The sequence below is a fragment of the Mirounga leonina genome, unplaced genomic scaffold (genome assembly GCF_011800145.1).
Source record: "Mirounga leonina isolate KUSES-001 unplaced genomic scaffold, KU_Mleo_1.0 Mir_127, whole genome shotgun sequence".
NCBI classification, from domain to species: domain Eukaryota; kingdom Metazoa; phylum Chordata; class Mammalia; order Carnivora; family Phocidae; genus Mirounga; species Mirounga leonina.
In genome coordinates, this window is record NW_023270316.1 from 2,705,395 (window position 1) to 2,724,935 (window position 19,541).

At 50.8% G+C, this 19,541-nt stretch overlaps 1 protein-coding gene across 2 annotated transcripts in view; it reads right to left on the reverse strand.

Annotated features, from left to right (window-relative positions):
- Positions 1-19,541, reverse strand: part of COL4A2 (collagen type IV alpha 2 chain) — a 165,236-nt gene that overhangs the window by 110,643 nt on the left and 35,052 nt on the right. For both annotated transcript variants that reach the window (XM_035003053.1, XM_035003052.1), the window contains exon 4: positions 7,174-7,254. In XM_035003053.1, coding sequence (XP_034858944.1) covers positions 7,174-7,254 — 81 coding nt within the window. The remainder of the gene's footprint in view (positions 1-7,173; positions 7,255-19,541) is intronic.

Here is a 19,541-nt window from a genome sequence, read left to right on the forward strand (position 1 = left end):
CATTAGCACGTTTCTACAACAGCGTCCTGAAAGCCTTGCTCTCAGGAAGTGCTTACTTGATCTTGCTAGAAAGAGAGCGAGAACAGCCTGCTCTTCCAAAGCTCGGGGCTGGAGGACCCAAGGTCTCCTGCACCAAAGCAACTGGACAAAGAGTGTCCAGAAGGAGAGGCCCTGATCAGAGCTCACACTGGAAACGCAAATTTCCCCCAAGAGGCTGCGGGCAAGGTGGAGGGCGCGACGAATCACAGTTGGCACAGACACCCCTTCCAATGTGCCCTCTCATGGGTCTCTGCATTTCTGAGATAACATCCTTTCTGTAAAGACATAAGCCCAGCGGGCTGCAAAACCAGGTCCTACTTTCACAAAACCCTGACTCTATCTTGTGCTTTATTTTTGTCTAGGACTTGATATCCAGAATATTCTTACAGATTCACGATGAGTTCCTTTTCTCCCCTACTCTCCACTTCCATCCTCACTAGAACTGTGATCTTCAATCTGGTAGCCACGGGAGCTATTTAATTTGAATTTTCTTTAACTAAAATTAAAATTAAAAATTTCACGAACCGCATTTCAAATGCTCAAGTAGCCATGACAGGGGTGCAGATATAGAACATTTCCATCTTTGCAGTAAATTCTTTTGGAGAGCAGGGGGCTAGAAATCTCCAAAAGATTCGGGACACTGACTGCTTTGTTTACTTCTGTACTCCTGGTGCCCAGACGGAAGCCGACACACGGTGGATGTATAATCAGCGTGTGTCAAGCGAATACATTTGTTTTCAAATTCTAGTTGCCAGCTATGGCCGTTAGTTTCCTTTGACTAGAACCAGACCCCAATGGAAGGATCACCAAAACATGAACCTCACCAACCTCCCCACATGATGAGCTCTGTGACTTGGGTTATAAGTCACAAGCCTTCTCTAAGGACGTCTGCCAAACGGCTTCTCACCTCCCTAGGACTCGGACACAACCTTCTCACCGTCCCTGACCTTTTGCTCTTGGACCTTGCCTCCCACCAGTGTCTCCCTTTGCCCCTGCTGTTTGAGGCACCCCCTGTTCACTCGTGCACCCCCTTCTCTTAGACAAGTGCCCTGTGTGTAGATGGTACACGGTGCATATTTGAGTGTTGAAGGCGTGTCATCTTCCACGGCTAAAAGGAAGCTGGGATTTTCTTACGATGCTGGGGTTTTCTTAAAAGCACATCACTGGGGCACAAGGGTGGCTCAGTCGGTTGAGATCCTACTCTTGGTTGCAACTCAGGTCATGATCTCAGGGTCCTGGGATTGAGCTCTGAGTTGGGCTCTGTGCTCAGCGGGGAGGTCTGCTTGTCCCTCTCCCTCTGCCCCTCCCCCCTCATAAATAAATAAACAGAAATCTTTAAAAGCGCATCGCTACATGTGATCTACAAGCTAGGTGGACACTGTCTACACCTGCTGGGATACCACCTTCACTGCAGAGACTGACCAAGTAGGCGAGCTGCTGCAGCCCCCGCGGCACCAGATGAGCCAGAACCAGCGCTGTGCCCAATGCACAGTGAAAATGACCACACGATTCTGGGAGCAGGTGAGAGCTATGTGTGGACAGGGGTTGTAAGAGCCCAGCACGCAGGTGATGTCTCTGCTCTTTCTGGGTGAGTTGTTGTCCTTTCCGGGCTGTGATAGCACATGAAATGCTGGAGCTGGCTTCTGTGAGGTGTGCCGAGTGCACCAGGAGAAAGCGTGTGCCCGGAAGAAGGTCTGGGCAGAGGTCTGCCACGGCAGCACCGATGTTCCCACCCACCAGGAGCGAGGCTCTTCAGATAACAGAGGGCGCCGCCACATTGCCGTGGCAAGCCGTGGCAGCGTGGACCACACACAGCACATCTGAACAGAGGCTCCCCGTGGCGTGCAGGGCTCTCCCCGGTTGTCAGATCTGTAGCGAGCCATTTCCATTTTATTTTGAAATCTTGGCTATTCGCGTGGAAGGGTGAGGTTTATGATGGCAACAGAGAAGAGAAGGTCCGCTCCCGAGCAAGACTGCAGCTCACCGTGGAGGGAAGACCTTGCCGACTGCGTGCGTTCTTAGCGGCTCGGGGCCCCTCTCCCTCTCTCCCCGGGGCCAGGCCTCGGCTTCTTTCTCATCTCTTGGGCGCTGCCCTTCTGAGCCGACGGCAAGTGCCAAACACAATGAGTCTCTCTGCGTGCCCATTCACCTGCCTCCACCCACCTCCCAGAGTCCTCTGTCCACTCTTCCCTGCTTCCCCATTCACTCGGCATCTCTCTGGTTTCTTTTGCTTTGATTTACGTTGTTGAATTTAAGGAATCTTGTGAGGTTAAGAATTATTTACTCATACTTTGACTCAGGTCCAGGGACCCACAGACTGTGGGAAACTCTTAGCTGCCCGAAAGAACACAACAGCTACACACAGCTTGTCGCAGGCTATGGTCACCTCGCATGTGAGATGCTCGTCTCCGGACCTGTGGCTCCCGCTGTCAGGCCCACGGCAGGGCGGCGGGGGGGGCGGGGGCGCAAGTGTGGCTGGCTGAGTGCCGAGTGATGGGGAGACGCCCATACACTCACGCAGGGGCTGAGCACAGAGCTCTGGGAACCAGTCAAAGTTGTGGGTTCCCTTTCTCCCACTGCAGCCTGACCATCTCAACAATTCCCAAAAATTTGGGCTCAAACAGGGTCTGGTATTTATCAATTTCTAAGATATCTGACTGCCCAGGGAAACAGTGCCCTGTGAAGGTTGACGCCATTAAAAAGTCGGAATAACCCATCTGTCCTTAATTTACAGTCAAATGCCAAAGGGTTGGGGGAAGGTGAACCTGCCTAAGGAACGGAAATAATGAATTAAAACTGACCTCAGTTGGAAGAACCTGAGAATTTCACGACCTTTTAGGTAAGTTAACAAGCAAAGACAAAGATGTCTCTATCTGTGAAACCAGACACTTTGCCTGCCCTCCTTGCACTTTCTGTACTGTTAATCTTGGTGTCATTCTGTTCCCACAGAAGTTCTGTAACAGAAATGAACTCTGATGCCTTCCATCCAATGGCCTTCCACCCCATGGAAGAAGGGAAAATACAGAATATATAAAGAAAGAAAGAGTAAAACGGGTAGAGACAGGTCAGAGGGCCACACCACTCTGTCTGGGGCTGGCGATCGTCAGACCGTTAGTGGTGGAGAAGGTCTGAGAAGTCAGTTGGCCCACGTCCTTTGCGTCTATCACCCTGTGGAATGTTGGCAAATTAGGACTTACAAGTTTTAATTACTACAATGTATATACACAATAGTTTATTTTAAATGCAGACCTCAAACGGCAATGAAGTATGAATTCATTTCTTTCAAAAATATTTTATTTATTTTAGAGAGAGAGTGAGAGAGAGAGTGAGAGAGAGAGAGAGAGCGAGCACATGGGGGACAGGGACAGAGAGAATCTCAAGGACACTCCCCACTGAGGAGGGAGCCTGATGCGGGGTTAGACCCCAGGGCCCTGAGATCATGACCTGAGCCGAAACCGAGTCAGACACCTAACCGATTGAGCCACCCAGGTCCCTGTATTAGTTCATTTCCTAAAGTTATGTTGAATTCCCTGAACAACTGAAGAGAAGGTTGGAGAACTGACCAGGGGGTCATAACTTGAGGAAAGAGGGCCAGACCTCCTTTCATCTGGCCCGTGTCCTTTCCCTCCACCCCAGCGAGTCTCCTTTATATAGGAGGAGGAACGCAAGCACAGAATATTACTGCACTGGGATAAGAACTCATCCAAATGTCTGAAAACTTGAGTTTTATTCGGGACCGCATTGGAGCAGGTCATTTACCCGCCGTGTCGGTGTCCTCCTTCCCTCCCGTGTGAACTAGGGGATGAGGTCTAGATCATCCTCTGTACTTTCCAGCTCTGGCCAAGGAGAGAGGAGTGCACACCCTGTGGGGCCACAGACCCTGCCCTTCATGCCTCGGCGGCTGGGACCGTCGACCCACAGGCGGGATGGCTCCGCCTGTGAGGAACAGTCCTCCCCCTGCAACAACCCACTGCCCACCACTTAGGGCTGGAGAAGACGTTTCACACTGAGCGTTTCATACTGAGCCGTTTCACACATTCGGTAACATGGGAATTCATTTGGAATCAGAATCCAGAGCACATTTGTGATTTCTGCTTCAGGCCCAAAAGTTATCCAGTAACATAGAGTTTCTGATGTCGGCTGTCACCATGGTGAGGAGCGAGTGAACTCTACCCCGTGTCCATATAAGGCTGGGCTGCCCAGTGCTCGGGGAGCGGAGAGCTCAGCAGTGAGGCATTGCCGTCCCTGCTCCAGAAGCTCCGTGGGGAAAATCTGTGGCAAGGCACCCTGGGGAAGCTGTGGGAAAGAGCAAACTCTGCGCTCAGCTCTCTTAACGGCAGAATCTGTCCAGCTGCTATTTTTATGCATTACATTACTTTTAAAAAATATTATCAATCCAAGAGTAGGACGGAAATAGCCCTGCCGTCTACAGGGACACATCTGGGTAAATCTGTTAATTAACAAATGTTTAATGTACACATATTGGGCTTGAGAAACTGATATGGATACTGTATCTTAATAAGCATTTGGATGAAGTAGACCCAAGCGTCCTAATAGCAGATATCCCCGGTAATGCAATGATACATGGTGCCATTTCTCTCTCTTCCAGAGGCCTTTCCTTACCACTCACGGTCAGCATTTCTATCATCTTGGTGACTGATACCCAGTGGTACACCTGGGTCCCCAGGGCAGCCCCAGGGCTCCCGGCTAAGACAACCCGAGTTGTATCTGCGAGGCCCAGGCCAGCGTGGGGCGCTGGGCAGTGCGGAGCGAGGCAAACACAGCAGGGGGCCCCTGGCCCCCTGCACGCTGCCCCTGCTGGAGCCTACAGGCCGGGCCCCAAAGGGGGCCAGCATGCGGCTCTGTCCCTGAACCAACCACTCAGACAGCCGCCACATCTCAGCTCAATGTCATCATTACCTGGCTGAAGGATGAGAGGCAAGTCAAACCACACGGGGTTCTGGATTTCTTGCGTTAACCAAATTCACCGGAAGGTGTCCATTATCTACTTTACTCGGCAACGTAGAGAAAAGGTCTCAGGCTATGTGTTAATGAGGGCCGAGAGGAAACAAAGAGCTCCATGCAAACTTACTGAACTAGGAAGACCTAGGGACCCTTAGAAATCTCCCTCCTAATAACCGCTCTGAGAAGACCCCTGGCATTATAAGAGTACATAACTATGTAGATGGCATCATCTATTAAAATAAAATATAATGCTAAGTGAAATAAGTCAGCTGGAGAAAGACAAATACCATATGGTCTCACTCATATGTGGAAATTAAGAAACAAAACGAACAAACAAAGAAGAAGAGAGATAAACAAAACACCAGACTCTTAAATACAGAGAACAAACTGCTGGTTGCCAGAGAAGTGGGGGGAGGGAGGAGACAGATAAAGGGGAATGAAGGCACACTTATCTTGATGAGCACAGAGGAATGTACACAATTGTTGAATCATTACATTGTAGACCCGAAACTAACATAACACTGTACGTTAATTATCCTTGAATGAAAAAAAATAATCAGAGTGAACCATCTTTACTGAAGAACAAAATTCACATAAAACCATTACGGGAAATGTTAACAGATCAGTTCTGCATTAAATAATCATAAAAAAAGTGACAAAGAATAGACCCAGTAACCTTGTGCTCTGTTTGTGTTCTGTTTGGCTGATCACATGGAGAAGAATGCAGAGTCTCTCTGGAGCTGAATTCCCTCCCACCCTGGCGAGTCCCACAGATATTTGTAAACCACTAATTTATCTTCCTCATGCCCATATAAGGCTGGGCTGCCCAGCGCTCGGGGAGGGGAGAGCTCAGCAGTGAGGCATTGTCATCCCTACTCCAGAAGCTTCGCTGGGAAAATCTATAGCAAGGGTCCTCGGGGGATTTTAAATCTCACCAAATGGCTTCCATATATTTAAAAAATACTCAATCCTTGAGAAATGCTGATGCATAACCTTCAATCAGCAATTCTTAGAGCATAACGTCCCCCTTCCAGGCAGAGGAACCTTGACGACATCAACAACTAGCGCTGTCCTGAGGACTGTGGCTCAGGAAGGTCCCAGCACGTGGGGACCGAAGCCTCCTCAGGGGTGATCTCGGCATGGAAAGGACGGTTGGGCAGTCACACGGCAGGGAGGGAGACCGCCACATCTGTAAAGGGGTTTCTTATCGCGAGTTTTACTTATTTGGCTTCCGGAGGGGACTCAAGTAGGAGAGGGTGTGTGACATCATGCCCAAGAGGCCAAGCTCCACCGAGACGAGTCCTCCTCCTGCAGGGTGGGAATGGGGACCGTAAACACTGACCACAGGATTCGGGCTGGTGAGGCGCATTTGGAACACCCACGGGGTGCTGTAATTTCTGAAGCGACAGGGACAGGGGGCGCAGGCCAACACCTCCCAACCACCTCTCCCAATCTGGCCCTGGACGAGCAGGAGTCCCCTAGGGAAGTGGGATCCCAAGGCACGAAGACTCAAAAGACTGTGTCATAAAACGAAATACTGCTCCCCATATGAAGTGGGCTTACACAGAGAAATAGAAACAATGTCTTTTTAAAATCAGTAAAGCCACGACCCAAACATCAGCTTCACTGGCAACAGGAAAGCCCGTCACTTTGAACACATTAAACCCAGTATCAGGCCGTAACGCAGGTGGTGCCAGGTGCGCAGGCCACGATGGGGACTGACCTTTCTCTCCGACCTATCTGATGAAATTCGATACATAAAGGACATTTGGGGGGAGGAGTACTAATTTGGAAAGTGAGACTGATTCTCCATGGCAGGAGGCTCGTGCCCTCTGGTCGGAATATCTGTAGTGGGGGGTAGACACAACCATGCTTTCTTTATGTAATATTTTTACAGAATATATGGTTACCTATAAAACGCAGTTGCATTATATATACATATCTATTCCCAACGATGAACAAGAGACATGTAAGAAAGTTACCGTTCTCTATTCAGAGCGTGGTATACCTGGACCAAATTTTGCGTTATGTTATCATTTGTTCTGATACGGAAGAGTACGTCCGTATTAAATTTCTCAGGAAAGCATGGGATTGACTCCGTCAGGAGATGGAAGGCACTTTTGTCTGGAACAGAAGCTACGGAAGACTTTCCACGACGCTATGACTTACCCGTCCCCCCTTCTCGGGGTAACACTGGCAGCCCCCACTGCAGTCTCTCCCTCCGCAGGGCACATCGAACTTCTTCACGCCCTGCACAAGGAAGCACAAAGAACGTGTTATCCCAAATGTCGTCCTCTACAACAGTAGTGCACCATCTGCTGAGAGCATGTGCAACTCCAGCAGCCAGCTCTCTACTCAAAACAAGTAGATTTTCTTTTTTAGAGCACCTTTGGGCCCACGGCAAAGGGTACAGAGAGTCCCTGTGCACCCCCGACACCCCCCCACGCAGCTGTCCCCGCTACTAACGTCCCCCCCACAGAGCAGCACATTTGTCACCGTCGATAAGCCTACACTGACGACTCATCATCACCCAGAGTCCAGAGTTGACAATGGGTCCCTCTAGATGTTTTACCTTCTATGGTCAATACGCCTTTTAAAGGTGCCTACTCAACACCAGATGTCAAGCTAGGTCCTGGGCCTCGGAAGTCGGGGAGAACATTCCCCGAATCCAGGGATCCCGGGTGAAGTGAGCCCGTGACACTCTGTGTTAAGTACTTCAGTACGAAGCAGAAACTCCAGGTGTCGGAAGCAGCCCTCAGGCTTCCGGAATGGTGGGGGAGGCAGTCCCGAGGAGGTGTGATCACGGGGAGCAGGACTGGGTTAGGTTCCATGCTGGGCCCCATCATGCAACATGGATCCAGGTGAGCTAAAGGGAGAGGGGCTTCCGAGGGGGAGGAGGACCTTGCAAACACACCTTCCCTCCCCATCTCTCCCCTCCCCTCCCCTCTCTGCCCTCTATGAGACCCAGTGGTTAGCAGAAGGAGGAGGGATGGAGGGAAGAGGCCTTCCTAAGTCTTTATTCGGCCAACTCTTTAATGAAGTGAGTGGCTAAGGGAGGGAGTTCTCTGCCTGGACAATCCTAACGGGTTCCAAGGCATTGCTTGCTCACCCTTGATCTCAGTATTTTAGGTAAAGGATGGACTTGGACTTTGGACTAGGAAATCTTCCTTTTGGACTGTTGACAGCAGGATAATGTGAGCAGGAAGTGACAATCAGAATGGCCCTCCTCTGGCCCCTTCTGGATCAGCCCCGCCTCCCCCATCGGCATGACAGGTGACTTACACAGCGGCACGGGGGATCCCTGTCACCCTCGTCACCCTCGGCCTGCCCAGCAGACCGCCCAGCTCGTAGGCACTGATACTCAAGGGACCCCGGACAAGGTTAGCTTCTGATGCACGCTGAGCCAAACCTTACTGCACAAGCAACACTCCCCAGATAACAGACCATTCCAACTTGACACAAAAGTGCATTTCGCCACATCTGTTCCATTCCCTTCTAAGTTAGGTTTCAGTGACTAAACAGGATGGTCACCTGGGGACTCCCTCTGCTTCTCGTGCTAGCGCGTCAGCCAGAATCTTCGCTGTTCCTGGCATGGTTCTGCTGCTCGTGTGTAGATGGACGCCGTGTTGTCTGGCCACCTCCGTGTCCCCTGCTAGCCCTCCTGCACGCGCAGCCTTGACGGGTGCACAGTGAACGCTGGCTCAAAACTCTCTGGCCAGAGTCTACCTAAGACCACCACGACTACTCAATGTTCTTTTTCTAGAGATGATAAATTCCTTTCCTGTGCATACAACTTTCTATAAGGGGGATCGTTTGAGTCCCACGTTTCTTGTGTCCCCACAATAGCCCTTTACCGACTCCAGTATCTGATGCATCAGTCACCATTTTGAAGAATTCAAAAAAATCTGAAAATCCCAAACCAACACCTCGAAGCCTTTTGGATGTCTTGGTTATCATTTTGTGAGACAGTTTGAGTTCCACAGTGTAAAAGTAAACACATTTAAAATCCTTTCATGCCCTCACAATATGTTTCTAGGTATTTGCCATATTTTTTCACGGCTTCAATGTTTATCTATAGTGGGGCTCATTTTAAAATCCCACCATTTTGAATATTTGGTGTTTATAAATCCAGCCCCATGCGAAGCCATCGGTTTTAGGGATTACCCTGAATGCCAAAGGGCGACATCTAGATGGGCAGCCACATTTATATTTTGTATTACTTACAACTGGGATGTGAATAGGGGGCTTGGCAGGTGTCCCTGGTTCACACAGTAATTCATTTGCCAGTTGTCTGGAAAGGGCAGGGGGACCCCTCAGTCCAAGGACTCCAGGGTAAAGCATAAACGCCCATTCTCCATCTGGTGTTTCATAGGCTATTTTTAATTTTGATCTTAAAGGCACTTGCCAAATCCCTGGATATAAATCAATGGTTGAAATGATTTTATATTGATCTAACAGACTTTCTGTCCTAGATTTAGGATATGAACTGGACTTAGTTATAGGAATGAGTTCTTCATAACCTGCTTAAAATTTAGTAGTGCTGTTTTGCTTTTGGAGCTGGGACTCATAGGTCTGATAACTCCCAATTTTGACACTTCCTCGACCATGAGCCATGGCTTGGGGATCCTGTCCCAGGAGGTGAGGCAGGCCTCCCTCTACAAGCCACAACCAATCTTCAACATGGAGATTCCAGCCCTGTGTGTGATGTGGTGCATGTGCGTGTGGTGGGATGTGGGGTGTGTGTGTGTGACAGCATGTGATGTGATGTGTTTGTGTGTGTGATGTGAGGTGGGTTGTGTGTGGTGTGTGTATGTGTGTGTGTGTGTTTTCCCATCAGCATCTTACATCTTGCATGGCCTACAGAGGGAGTCTTACAAATTCCAACATCTACAAGAGCTCTAAGTACCAGGAACTGGAATGTCAGATCTCCAGGATGAACAGAAGTATTTACTTTATTAGGCCAGAGCATGTGTTCCAGACGTCTCTTAGAGACTGAACAAATCTCAGACCTGAGCTTCGGTATTCCCCTTTGGGACATGAGCTCTGGAACGTTCTCAAGCTACAAATGCCCTCCTGAGGACCTGGGATGAGGAGTATGTGAGCTGCTCTGTGGGGTCCTCTGTCTGCGTCCCCTGAACAGAAGAGTACTAAAAGCCTCCACCAACCACTGCCCATGCTCGAAGCCCTCGGGTCCACCCTGGATTTTATTGCTCAACACAACTCAGAGACAGACCTTGAGCCTTCTTGTCAACTCCTTAGTAAAGATGGCCAGTGTTCTCCCACTGAACACCCACCTGAAGAGCCTGCCTACCACCCTCGAAGATGATCAGCTGGCCTGGTCTAGGCCTTCAACGTCACGGTCTCTAGGATGCCATGCTTTCCAACTGCAGCTCCAAGACTCTCAGGAGCATCAGCTAAATTCTCCACGAGTTTCTCATGTCAAGTCTGAATTCCCATTGGTACCATTCCATAGAGCAATATTCCTGCACCCTGCTCTCCCCACGGCCCCCTGCAGCAGCGCCTGTCACTGAGCTCACCATCCCAACGTCCACGGAGGGCATGCTGCCCAGCACCAGGGTCAGGAAGCTCGAGGTGCAGAAAGTGTCCGCTGTCACGGACCACGCTGCATCCACTCAACTGAGCTTGTCTGGATGTCCTTCATCCCTGGGCGGAGAAGGACTCGCAGCCAAATGAGACCAAAGATGTGAGGATCCATGCAAAGTGGAAAGGCCTACCACCCGCTTGAGCATGCCTGAATCTGACACGCATGGGCTCCTATGTCCGCGCACCCACGCGGAAACCGCTCCCTCCCAGGCTCTGGAAGGACGGAGGATCCTGTGCTGTGTGCCTCCCAGCTTGGAGTGGTCAGGGAAAGCCTTTCCCTCGGCTGCGCCAGTGACAGGGCTCCGAGCTCGCCGATCCCCCCAAACACGACAGCCACAGGGCTCTTGGAGATACTCTACCCGCCCTCTCCCCTTGCAAATTCACTCATTCGTTCCTTCCTTCCTTCTCCACCGAATGTTTTCTCTGGGCTGAGCACTGTGCTGGGCCATGGGTGTAAAGTGGGGAACTGAGAGTGTACACAAGTTGACAAGAGAACTAAGTAAATGAGCAATAAAGCCTACACACTTTAAATTACGGCAAGTGCCATGAAGGAGAGGTGGTCTGAGAGGAAGAGTCAGGCCAGGTCAGGAGAGGTCTGACTTAGCCGGGCCCTCTCCCTCGGGCTGTCCTGTGCTCTGTTATCCCTTATTGGCCTCCCCCACAGTGGCCGACCTCCCTGCCTTCCGACCTGAGGCCCTCACTGCTACAACCCAGGGGACGGAGAGCTGCCAGTCTCTAGGCCTAGGAAAGCAAGACCTCCGGGTTATCATCATCATCAGGGAATCAAGGGCATCTTGGAATGGAGTGAATTTGAACCTATTCTTCATAGGACCCCCAGGATGCCCCTCCGTTGCCGGATCCCCCAACTTCCGGCCAGGACTCAATTTCAGCCCATCGTGGCTTTATGGTCCAGGACGGGCATGGGGCATCTTCTGTCCTCCTTGCTCAATGAAAGCCACCTCAGTTGCTCCCAAGATGTGTAACCACTTCCAACTGTGGGTCTAACTTCCCAACTGTGGAAGGAGTCTGACTTGGGGGCTTAATTGTTAATTCCTTCCGCAACTGATGAACATTGCCCCGAGGTCCGGTCCTTGGGTGCCCCTCTCCCGGGAGCTACCTCGTCCAGAGCCCCGCCCCGCTGGACTCAGAGGCTCCCTCCAGGATGGGGAGGGAAAGGTCGGGGGCTGGGAGGGCCTCGGCAGACACAGGGCAAAGGGTGGTAACTCTGCTATCACTGTAAGCTGGCTGGACATCCTACCAAGTGCTGTCGAACCAACAGGAGTTGTTTTGAAAAATAAATGTGAATTCTAAGTTTTGGGAAATAAGACAGAAAACGGCTTAAACATCAGAAGCACAGTAGATCAGGAATGCCTCTGAGCTGCCCCAGGAAGAGATGAAGTGGGTACTTCTTGCAAAACAATGAATAAGAACAAAAGCCATATTGGCAAGGGAGGGGTTGTGTGGGGAGAGCTCGTGGTGAAGATAGGGAGCGGAGAGTCTGAACAGGATGTGCCTGGACACAGTGTCCTAAATGACCCGGGCAGGGGGAGGGGGCTGATAGAGGCAACGTCTGAGAGGCGCTCGGTCTACGTGTGCAATGCTGCTGTCTGGTCTGGACCCTGGACACACCCAGCGTGGCGCATGGACGCAGCCAGGCACTACTTAGGAATGCCGGCCCCACCTCAGATTTCCTGCGCCAGGATACGCTTTCTAACAGGCTCTCCACGTAGGCACGCTGCTGTGGCTTCCTGTGAAGCCACCTCTGTCAGTGGAGAAGAAAGGATACTCCCCACGGGGCCCCGTGCGTTCCATGCCTAAAGAGGACATGGCATGCCGTCCTGGGAGAGTGCTGGCCCCCAGACTCCCTCTGACCCCCTGCCACCTGCGGCCCATGCAGGGAGGCTCTGGGCACTGACAGCTCAGTCGCTGAGCCTCTCATCAGCCACCCTGTCAAAAACATTTCAGTTCTCTTTTCCTTATTCAGAACATCCTTTTAGACCCTTCTCTTCTGAATTTTACCCTGCCCTGAATTGGTAGCCAGCGTTGCTGTAATAATTAGCAATTCTAGAAATTAAGAAAGACCCAGATCATCTAAGAGTCGATTGGCAATGCAAAGGCACAGATATACTTTCTAGAAACCTTGGATATTCTACTCAAGCGGAATGCAAGAGATACTGTTTCCAGGGTCCAAGTGGAGACCTCGGAGCAAGAGATTTTTTTGGGGGGGTGGGGAGATGAGCTTTTTATATGGGAATTCTTGTCTTCGGAACCGGATGTGAATCTTGGCACCATTAACATTTAGAAAGATTTAAAAGTACGTGGATTTGCATGGACATTCAGTTCCACCTAGACACACCCAAACCACCCTACATGTGCATTCTGCATTCCTTGGTGCATCTTTTGGCTCTGGGAGAACAGAGGTCGTGGAATCTTCTAAAGAACGCCAATCTCCGGGTCCTTGAACCAGGCATCGATTGGGCTCAAGCAGAGACTTTCTTGCCTCAAGCCACCGGCTGCCCGGCAGCAGATACGGACTACTCTGCTGTCTCTAAATGGAATCCGGTTGAGTCAGAGTGGACATCGGCAGGAGCAGCTGCAAGATTAAGGGGACATCCGGTCCCATGCGCCGGTGGCCCGGCCTCTTATTTGAGCAATCTGCTGGCATCCGGGGAGCCGAGACTCAAGCTGCCTTCGTTGGGTATCACAGAGCATCGGGCAGAGAGGAAAGGCTTCTCGCCGCCGCCCAGTGCGAAGTCCTCCTCCTCCATAGGTGTCTGAGGAGTGGCCCCCTTCAAAACACGGAGAAAACTGCTTTCCTCACTTCTCCCAGCGGCAGACTTGTCCTCATATTTAGGACATTTAAAAATAGGTTTAAATAACAACTTGAATGCCAGAAAATAAAACACACAAAAGACTTAAGACTCTTTACGACAAGTTATTTCTGTAAGTTACCAGAGTGAACCATCCATGTCTATCGAGGGAGCAAATCCGTGGACGCGGACCCAGCTTTCTGCAGATGTGAGTACTGTTTAAAGTCGATACAATATTTACAAATGGAAGAAAAAAAAATGCTCGGCATTGTTCTCGAATCGCACATAAGAAATGAGTATTAACCAAATTTATATGAAGAGGCAAGAACAAAACTCATTTGTCCTAAAACAAAGAATATTTTGTCCTCCACATGTTCCAAGAAACCTCTTGTCCAAGAAAGATTTTCTAAGCCAATATACCTCCAGCCAAAAAGAGCAAGTCTCTGAAGGACTGAATTTACAGATCTTTTACCATTGGACTGCCCCCAGCATCTAACCCCAGCTTCCTGTACAGAGAAGATATTGAATAACCCGTTCTAACAGACACAGAAGACAGACATCCCTTATTGCAAAGAAGTAGTTATCTTTCATATTTAAGGTAAAAAAATCTATACAAGTCTTCGTCTTTGTCACAAGTCCAGTCAAGCCCGACTTTCTAGAATTATCCTTTTAGTTCAAAAAGAGGCCAACAAAGAAGAAAGCCAACTTGGGAACAAAGTTCCCAGTACAATTCTATTAGTTTATCAAAACAGGAAATATAAGCCATTTCCGTACACGCAGCTTTAGAAATTAAGGAAATAATTCCAACATGGTATTAGCAAGACAAAGCATATGGCAGAGGAAACGCAGACCAGGGCCACTCCACACAGAACAAAACCCTCTTCCCTATAAACTGGGTGGGAAACCCTGGCACTTCAGCTTCCTTTGCTGAAAGCATTTCAAGGCGCCCATGATAGATGTCACTCAAGAGGGGTCCTGAGAGCGTCACCAGGTAGACGCAGTGAAATGACTGATGGGCAGACGCGCAGGCCCATCTGGAGCGAACAACTCCAGGGGACTCGATCCAACGTCAGTGAGCTTCGGAGCAGTTGGGCCCGAGTCCCCGCCTGTCCTCTTGGGGCTGGGAGTTTGGGGTACGGACGGGGAGGCTAGGGCGCTGTGCTGGGAATGGGAGTTCAAAAGGCAGATGGTGAGCTAGCCACGGTCTTCCCGCACTCGCGGCCAGGTGAATACCTGAGGGATGGCATCACTCCTGCTGGCTCGCCTGCCCGGCAGACGTCACCGGGAGGCGTGCGTTGCGTTCGGTGGCTCCCCGGGCCATCGGCAACAAGCCGCATCACTTTATACTTGCATACTTAGATGTTTTTACGAGCAGCGACAGGCCAACGTCTCCACCCTCTCTTCTCGGGCAGCTCGAGGTCTGGGGGTGTTTTCCCAACAGAATTGCTATTGACCAGATGGCCCCAACAGCCATGCTCTCACGCCAGCACCGGGGTGCTGACCCGCAGGACTGGCTAGAAAGCCTCCAGCACGGGAGTCTGGCAAGACGGGGTGGGCCACTGGCAGGCACCGAGCGTGCGGGAGGCCAAGGCCGAGGCCAGACGCTTCCCCGAGTTACATCATCTACGCTTACGACATTTAAAGGAGGCCAGACGGTGGACTGCGAGCGAGCGAGGTGCCTAAGTCAAGGATGAGGATCCCCCGGGTCGGGCCGCGGGGTGTCTGTGAAGTGGGCAGTGATGAGGCCAAGCAGAAGATTCAGGAACACAGCTCGGGGCAGAGTCCAGGCAGGGAAATGACCTGACACGCCTCAGCTGTGCCCCGCTCTGCACAGGATGAACATGCGGATGGCCTTTCACCAGGTCTGTTGGGGGGATTATTCCAGGACATACTTGATGGAGTCCTCCAGGCCGTCCAGGCCCGGGGGTCAGTGCCCCCAGGCGCAGGCCGGGCTTGCTGGCACAGGGCCCCAGACCTAGGAATGAGGGCTGAAACCCAGCCAAGGCTGTAGGTTGGAGGAGTCAGTGCTTCCTTAGAAATACCTGGCCCAAGGCTAGAAATGATCTCAGAGCGTGGGTGGGCCTGCCTGCAGGTGAGGACAGGCGGCTTTCCTGGCAGAGCTAGGAAGAGGTGGGCATGGCAGTTCCTGTTGCACACCTCTGCCCTGGCCACCCTCCTCCCCTCCTGGGCGGCGAGCGGAGGCTCCAGCGAGGAAGGCAGGCTGCCTCCCGCACACTCTGGCACGTGTCGGGGCGGGCGCAGGTGTGGACAAGTGACACCCAGCTGCAGAGCGCAGGGGCATGTGCCCTATCCAGAGGCATCCCTCCCGCTTCTCATACCATGTCCTTTCTGTAGAGCCACCTGGCCTCCACCCAGGACGCGTTGAGGCCTCATCGTCGGGTCCCTTACTAGGTTTTGGGTGGGGACTGCGAGCTGTCTCATCTTGAGTCACCTAGACGGGGAAGGCCCAGGGACATGAAGCATGAGAGATGTCCTGTCTGAAGCCCAAACGGTTTTCAGGCGTTTTCCCCGTCACCTACTGCCCAGATCACGTGAGTTCTGGTACCTTTGATGTCTAATTGCGGTGAACTTCCCAGAATCTGCTCATTATTCCCAGCACATCCACTGCCACTCGCAAAACCTACGGCAGCACGCTCTCCGCTCCTAAGGAGGCTGAAGATGTATTCTGCTAGCAATTTAGATATGCTTATGGATCTTTTTTGAATTGGGGCTTATTCACTTGACTCCAAAGGCTGATCTTGAACCTCTTCCTGCCAGGGATTCCTTAGGTCTTGAGTTACAAATGAAACAGTCTTCCAAGCATCAAGTGAGTTCTTTTTCTTTTCAAGCATCTGAAAGAGTTCGTTGAGTTCTCCATAGAAGTGCCCCCTACCAGTCCCTCTCATGCTCCTGTGACGGCTCCTTGGCCACCAAGACTGAGGCTCACGAAGGCCAGGGCGCTGCCGGGCTGACCGAGGTGCCAGTGCAGGACCCAGGCGGGGTGTGCCTCAGCCCGCTGGGCTTCTCCCCGGGAAGTGGTCTGCTTGTCGACTGCGAGAGCCCCCTTCTTGATGTCGCTGTGACATCAGGTTGCCACACGGAGCAATAATCCGAGACCAACGTGCATGTCAGCTGTTGCTAGAGCTGCTGTGCCCAAGCACACACATACATGCAGAGGCGGGATGAGATCAGATACTGGATGCTTCTACGTGCAGTCGCTTGACTGCCGCCCAGACATCTTTGGTGGGTCTGTCCGTAGACCAGTTTCTGGAAGCCATTCTCCCTCTACCCCCTCCATCTCTCCATCCTTGGTGTAGACAGCCACCATTCCTATTTTTGTTCATCACTAATGCCTGGTGTCTCAGTCTGCTTGGCTGCTATAATGAAATATAGACTCATGGGGCTTATGAAGGGCAGAGATTTATTCTCCAGTGCTGGAAGTCCAGTGCCTCTGGTGAGGGCTGTGGCTGATTTATAGATAGCATCTTCATCTTCATCATCATCATCTTCTTCTTCTTTTAAGATTTTATTTATTTGAGAGAGAGAGCGCACGAGTGGGGGCAGAGGTAGAGGGAGAAGCAGACTCCCCGCTGAGCAGGGAGTCCAACGTGGGGCTCGATCCCAGGACCCCAGGATCATGACCCAAGTCAAAGGCAGCCGCCCAGCCGACCGAGCCACCCAGGCACCCCATACAGACAGCATCTTCTTGCCATGTCCTTACGTGTGGCAGAGAGAGGGCCAGAGAGCTCTGTGGACCCTTAATGAGGGTATTAATCCCATCATGGGGGCTCCACCCTCACGACCTAATCATCTTCCAAAGGCCCATCTCCTAGTACCATCACCTTCAACATGAATTTTGAGGGGACACAAACCTTCAGATCAAGCAGCTGGCTAGGTGGGTAATCATGTCCTTTTGGCATTAGCCGTGTACTTAGAGCCTGCATCAGGCTCTGTTCACAAGATACAACATACTCTGTGTTTACACTTCCTCCGGTCCCCGCACCCCACCGCTTCCCTGCACCAGCATGCCTTGCTTCTAACACCTGCCAATCTGAGTCCTGTTCCTGTCCAACCACCATTCCTGGGTTTTCAAGGTCTCCTCCTACTTCAACTCCAATCAAGTGCTTAATAAAATATTTTCCCATGAGGGTGGAATGTTAAGGATTTTAAATGCACTGAATATGAACACCTCTGGGTCCCATCCTCCACAAGGAACACACCTTCGTACAAGCTGTGCTTTCGGCCTGGAATGTTCTCCCTCCCGCCTTGCCTTCCCCATCCTCCGAGCTGAGACCCACTCATATACTGAAGCACAACAGCCACTCACCCTTGGGAACAGTGAAGTCAAGCCTGTGTTGATTTCTCATCTCGTCCCTACTCATTCTTTTTAAGTCCGGGTATTTTTGCTAGAACACAGTATATGACTATTTCTGAAAAACCCTCACATTCTGCAAAATCACACACCAAACCAACAAGATCTACAGGAAAAAAGAGTGTTGAGAGGCAGACCACTCAAAACCTGCATGACTTTGTAACCAGGACACTAATAAATGAGTCCTAATCCCAGTAAAAATAATAGCACAGTTGAACAAACGTGTAAAATTCCCAATAAGTAAAGAATTACTACAATAACTGTAGTGCTTCATCTTAAAGAACAGTGAAGGCAGTAATTTGACTAAAAAAGATGTAGAGAAGTGGTAAGACCGCCAAGCAGCAGAGAACACGGGCTGCGTGGCCAAGCCTGGGAAGAAGGACACAGCAGGTGCTTTGGGGGAGGGGTGTGGCCCCACAGAGCCCAGGGAGGGAAGGCCACCACTTGGGCATCCTGGACAGAGTTGAATTCTTTGACAGCTCGCTGTGTTCACTGTAAATCTACTCTGCCTTTAGCTATGCTGTTCCCCGGCGTGCATGAGCTCATGTGACTTCATCCTATACTGACCTCGCGGTCCTATTGGGCACTGACGGTCTATCAGCGGGTCCGAGTTACAGAAAATGCACGCGGCCAAACACTCTACTTCAATATTCTCTCACTTGCTGCTCATTCCAGCGTCATCGTTCTCACCAAATAAAGAAGACATCGGCCACGTTAAAGACGATTTTTGATGATGGCTACTGTCACTCAGTCATTTTTATAGCCTTTAGGGATACAGTTCTCCCTGTTGAGGAAAACAGCTCATCAGGAGCCCACCCATGTAATTATAGCTGGGAAGGAGCATCAGTACGGTGCACGCACGGTGAAGTCTCTAATGTTCTATTTAGAATAAATGCCCTTAAATATTTGTGAACTATTATTCTGTGTATGCCCTGTTCATCCGGTGAGGGACAGCCCAAGACATCACTTAGGATATGCATTACCTCACACATTACCTTACACATTTTACTTATTTATACAGCATGTCGGTTCTTGGTATTCTCTGGCAGGGAATAAAAATGTGTATGTTGTTAGCATTGGCAGAGGGATCTAAAGTGAGTATTTAACATTGCTCTTGAGAAACGGAGTGGCTACGTCTTCCAGAAGAAGATGCCCAGTTAAGAGCTTTATCTAAAACCCTCCCCACATGCTAAATTTGTGGGGTAAATCCAAGATGAACCTACGTGAATGAGAGAGACTTAGCAATGCTCTTTTACAATACAATGAGATTTCTGTTTGGGTTTAGTAAGGACTGGCCCAGGCGAGGCAGGTACTGGTTTGTGTTGGCATGCAAGGAATACCAGCAGTCTGCCTGGGCAGGCTTGAGTCCCCGACCTGAGAAGCCTCATCTTTGCAAATCTGACAGCCATCTGAGTCAAATCACAAGGGCTCTGGGGCCAGTAGAGTCCACACCAAAACCATAGTCACTTTATGTACTTGTTGGCCTGGCTTCTGGGGTAAAATTTCTGCATTTCTGCTTGGCTCTTTCTCCTGTGTGTACCCAGCCAACTTAATCATGCCGGGCAACTTTCAGAAGGTATCTAAGCTCGCCTTTGCCTCTTAGCAGTGATTTAGGATTCCCTTGCTTGAGGTGAGCAGTTTTCCCGTTGCACTGGGAGAAGGTCTGTGAATCACGTCTACTCTAAGTCACAGCAGAAGCACATTCTGGGGCGAGCAGCTCCGTCTCAGAGTCCGAATGGGGGGGGGTAGCC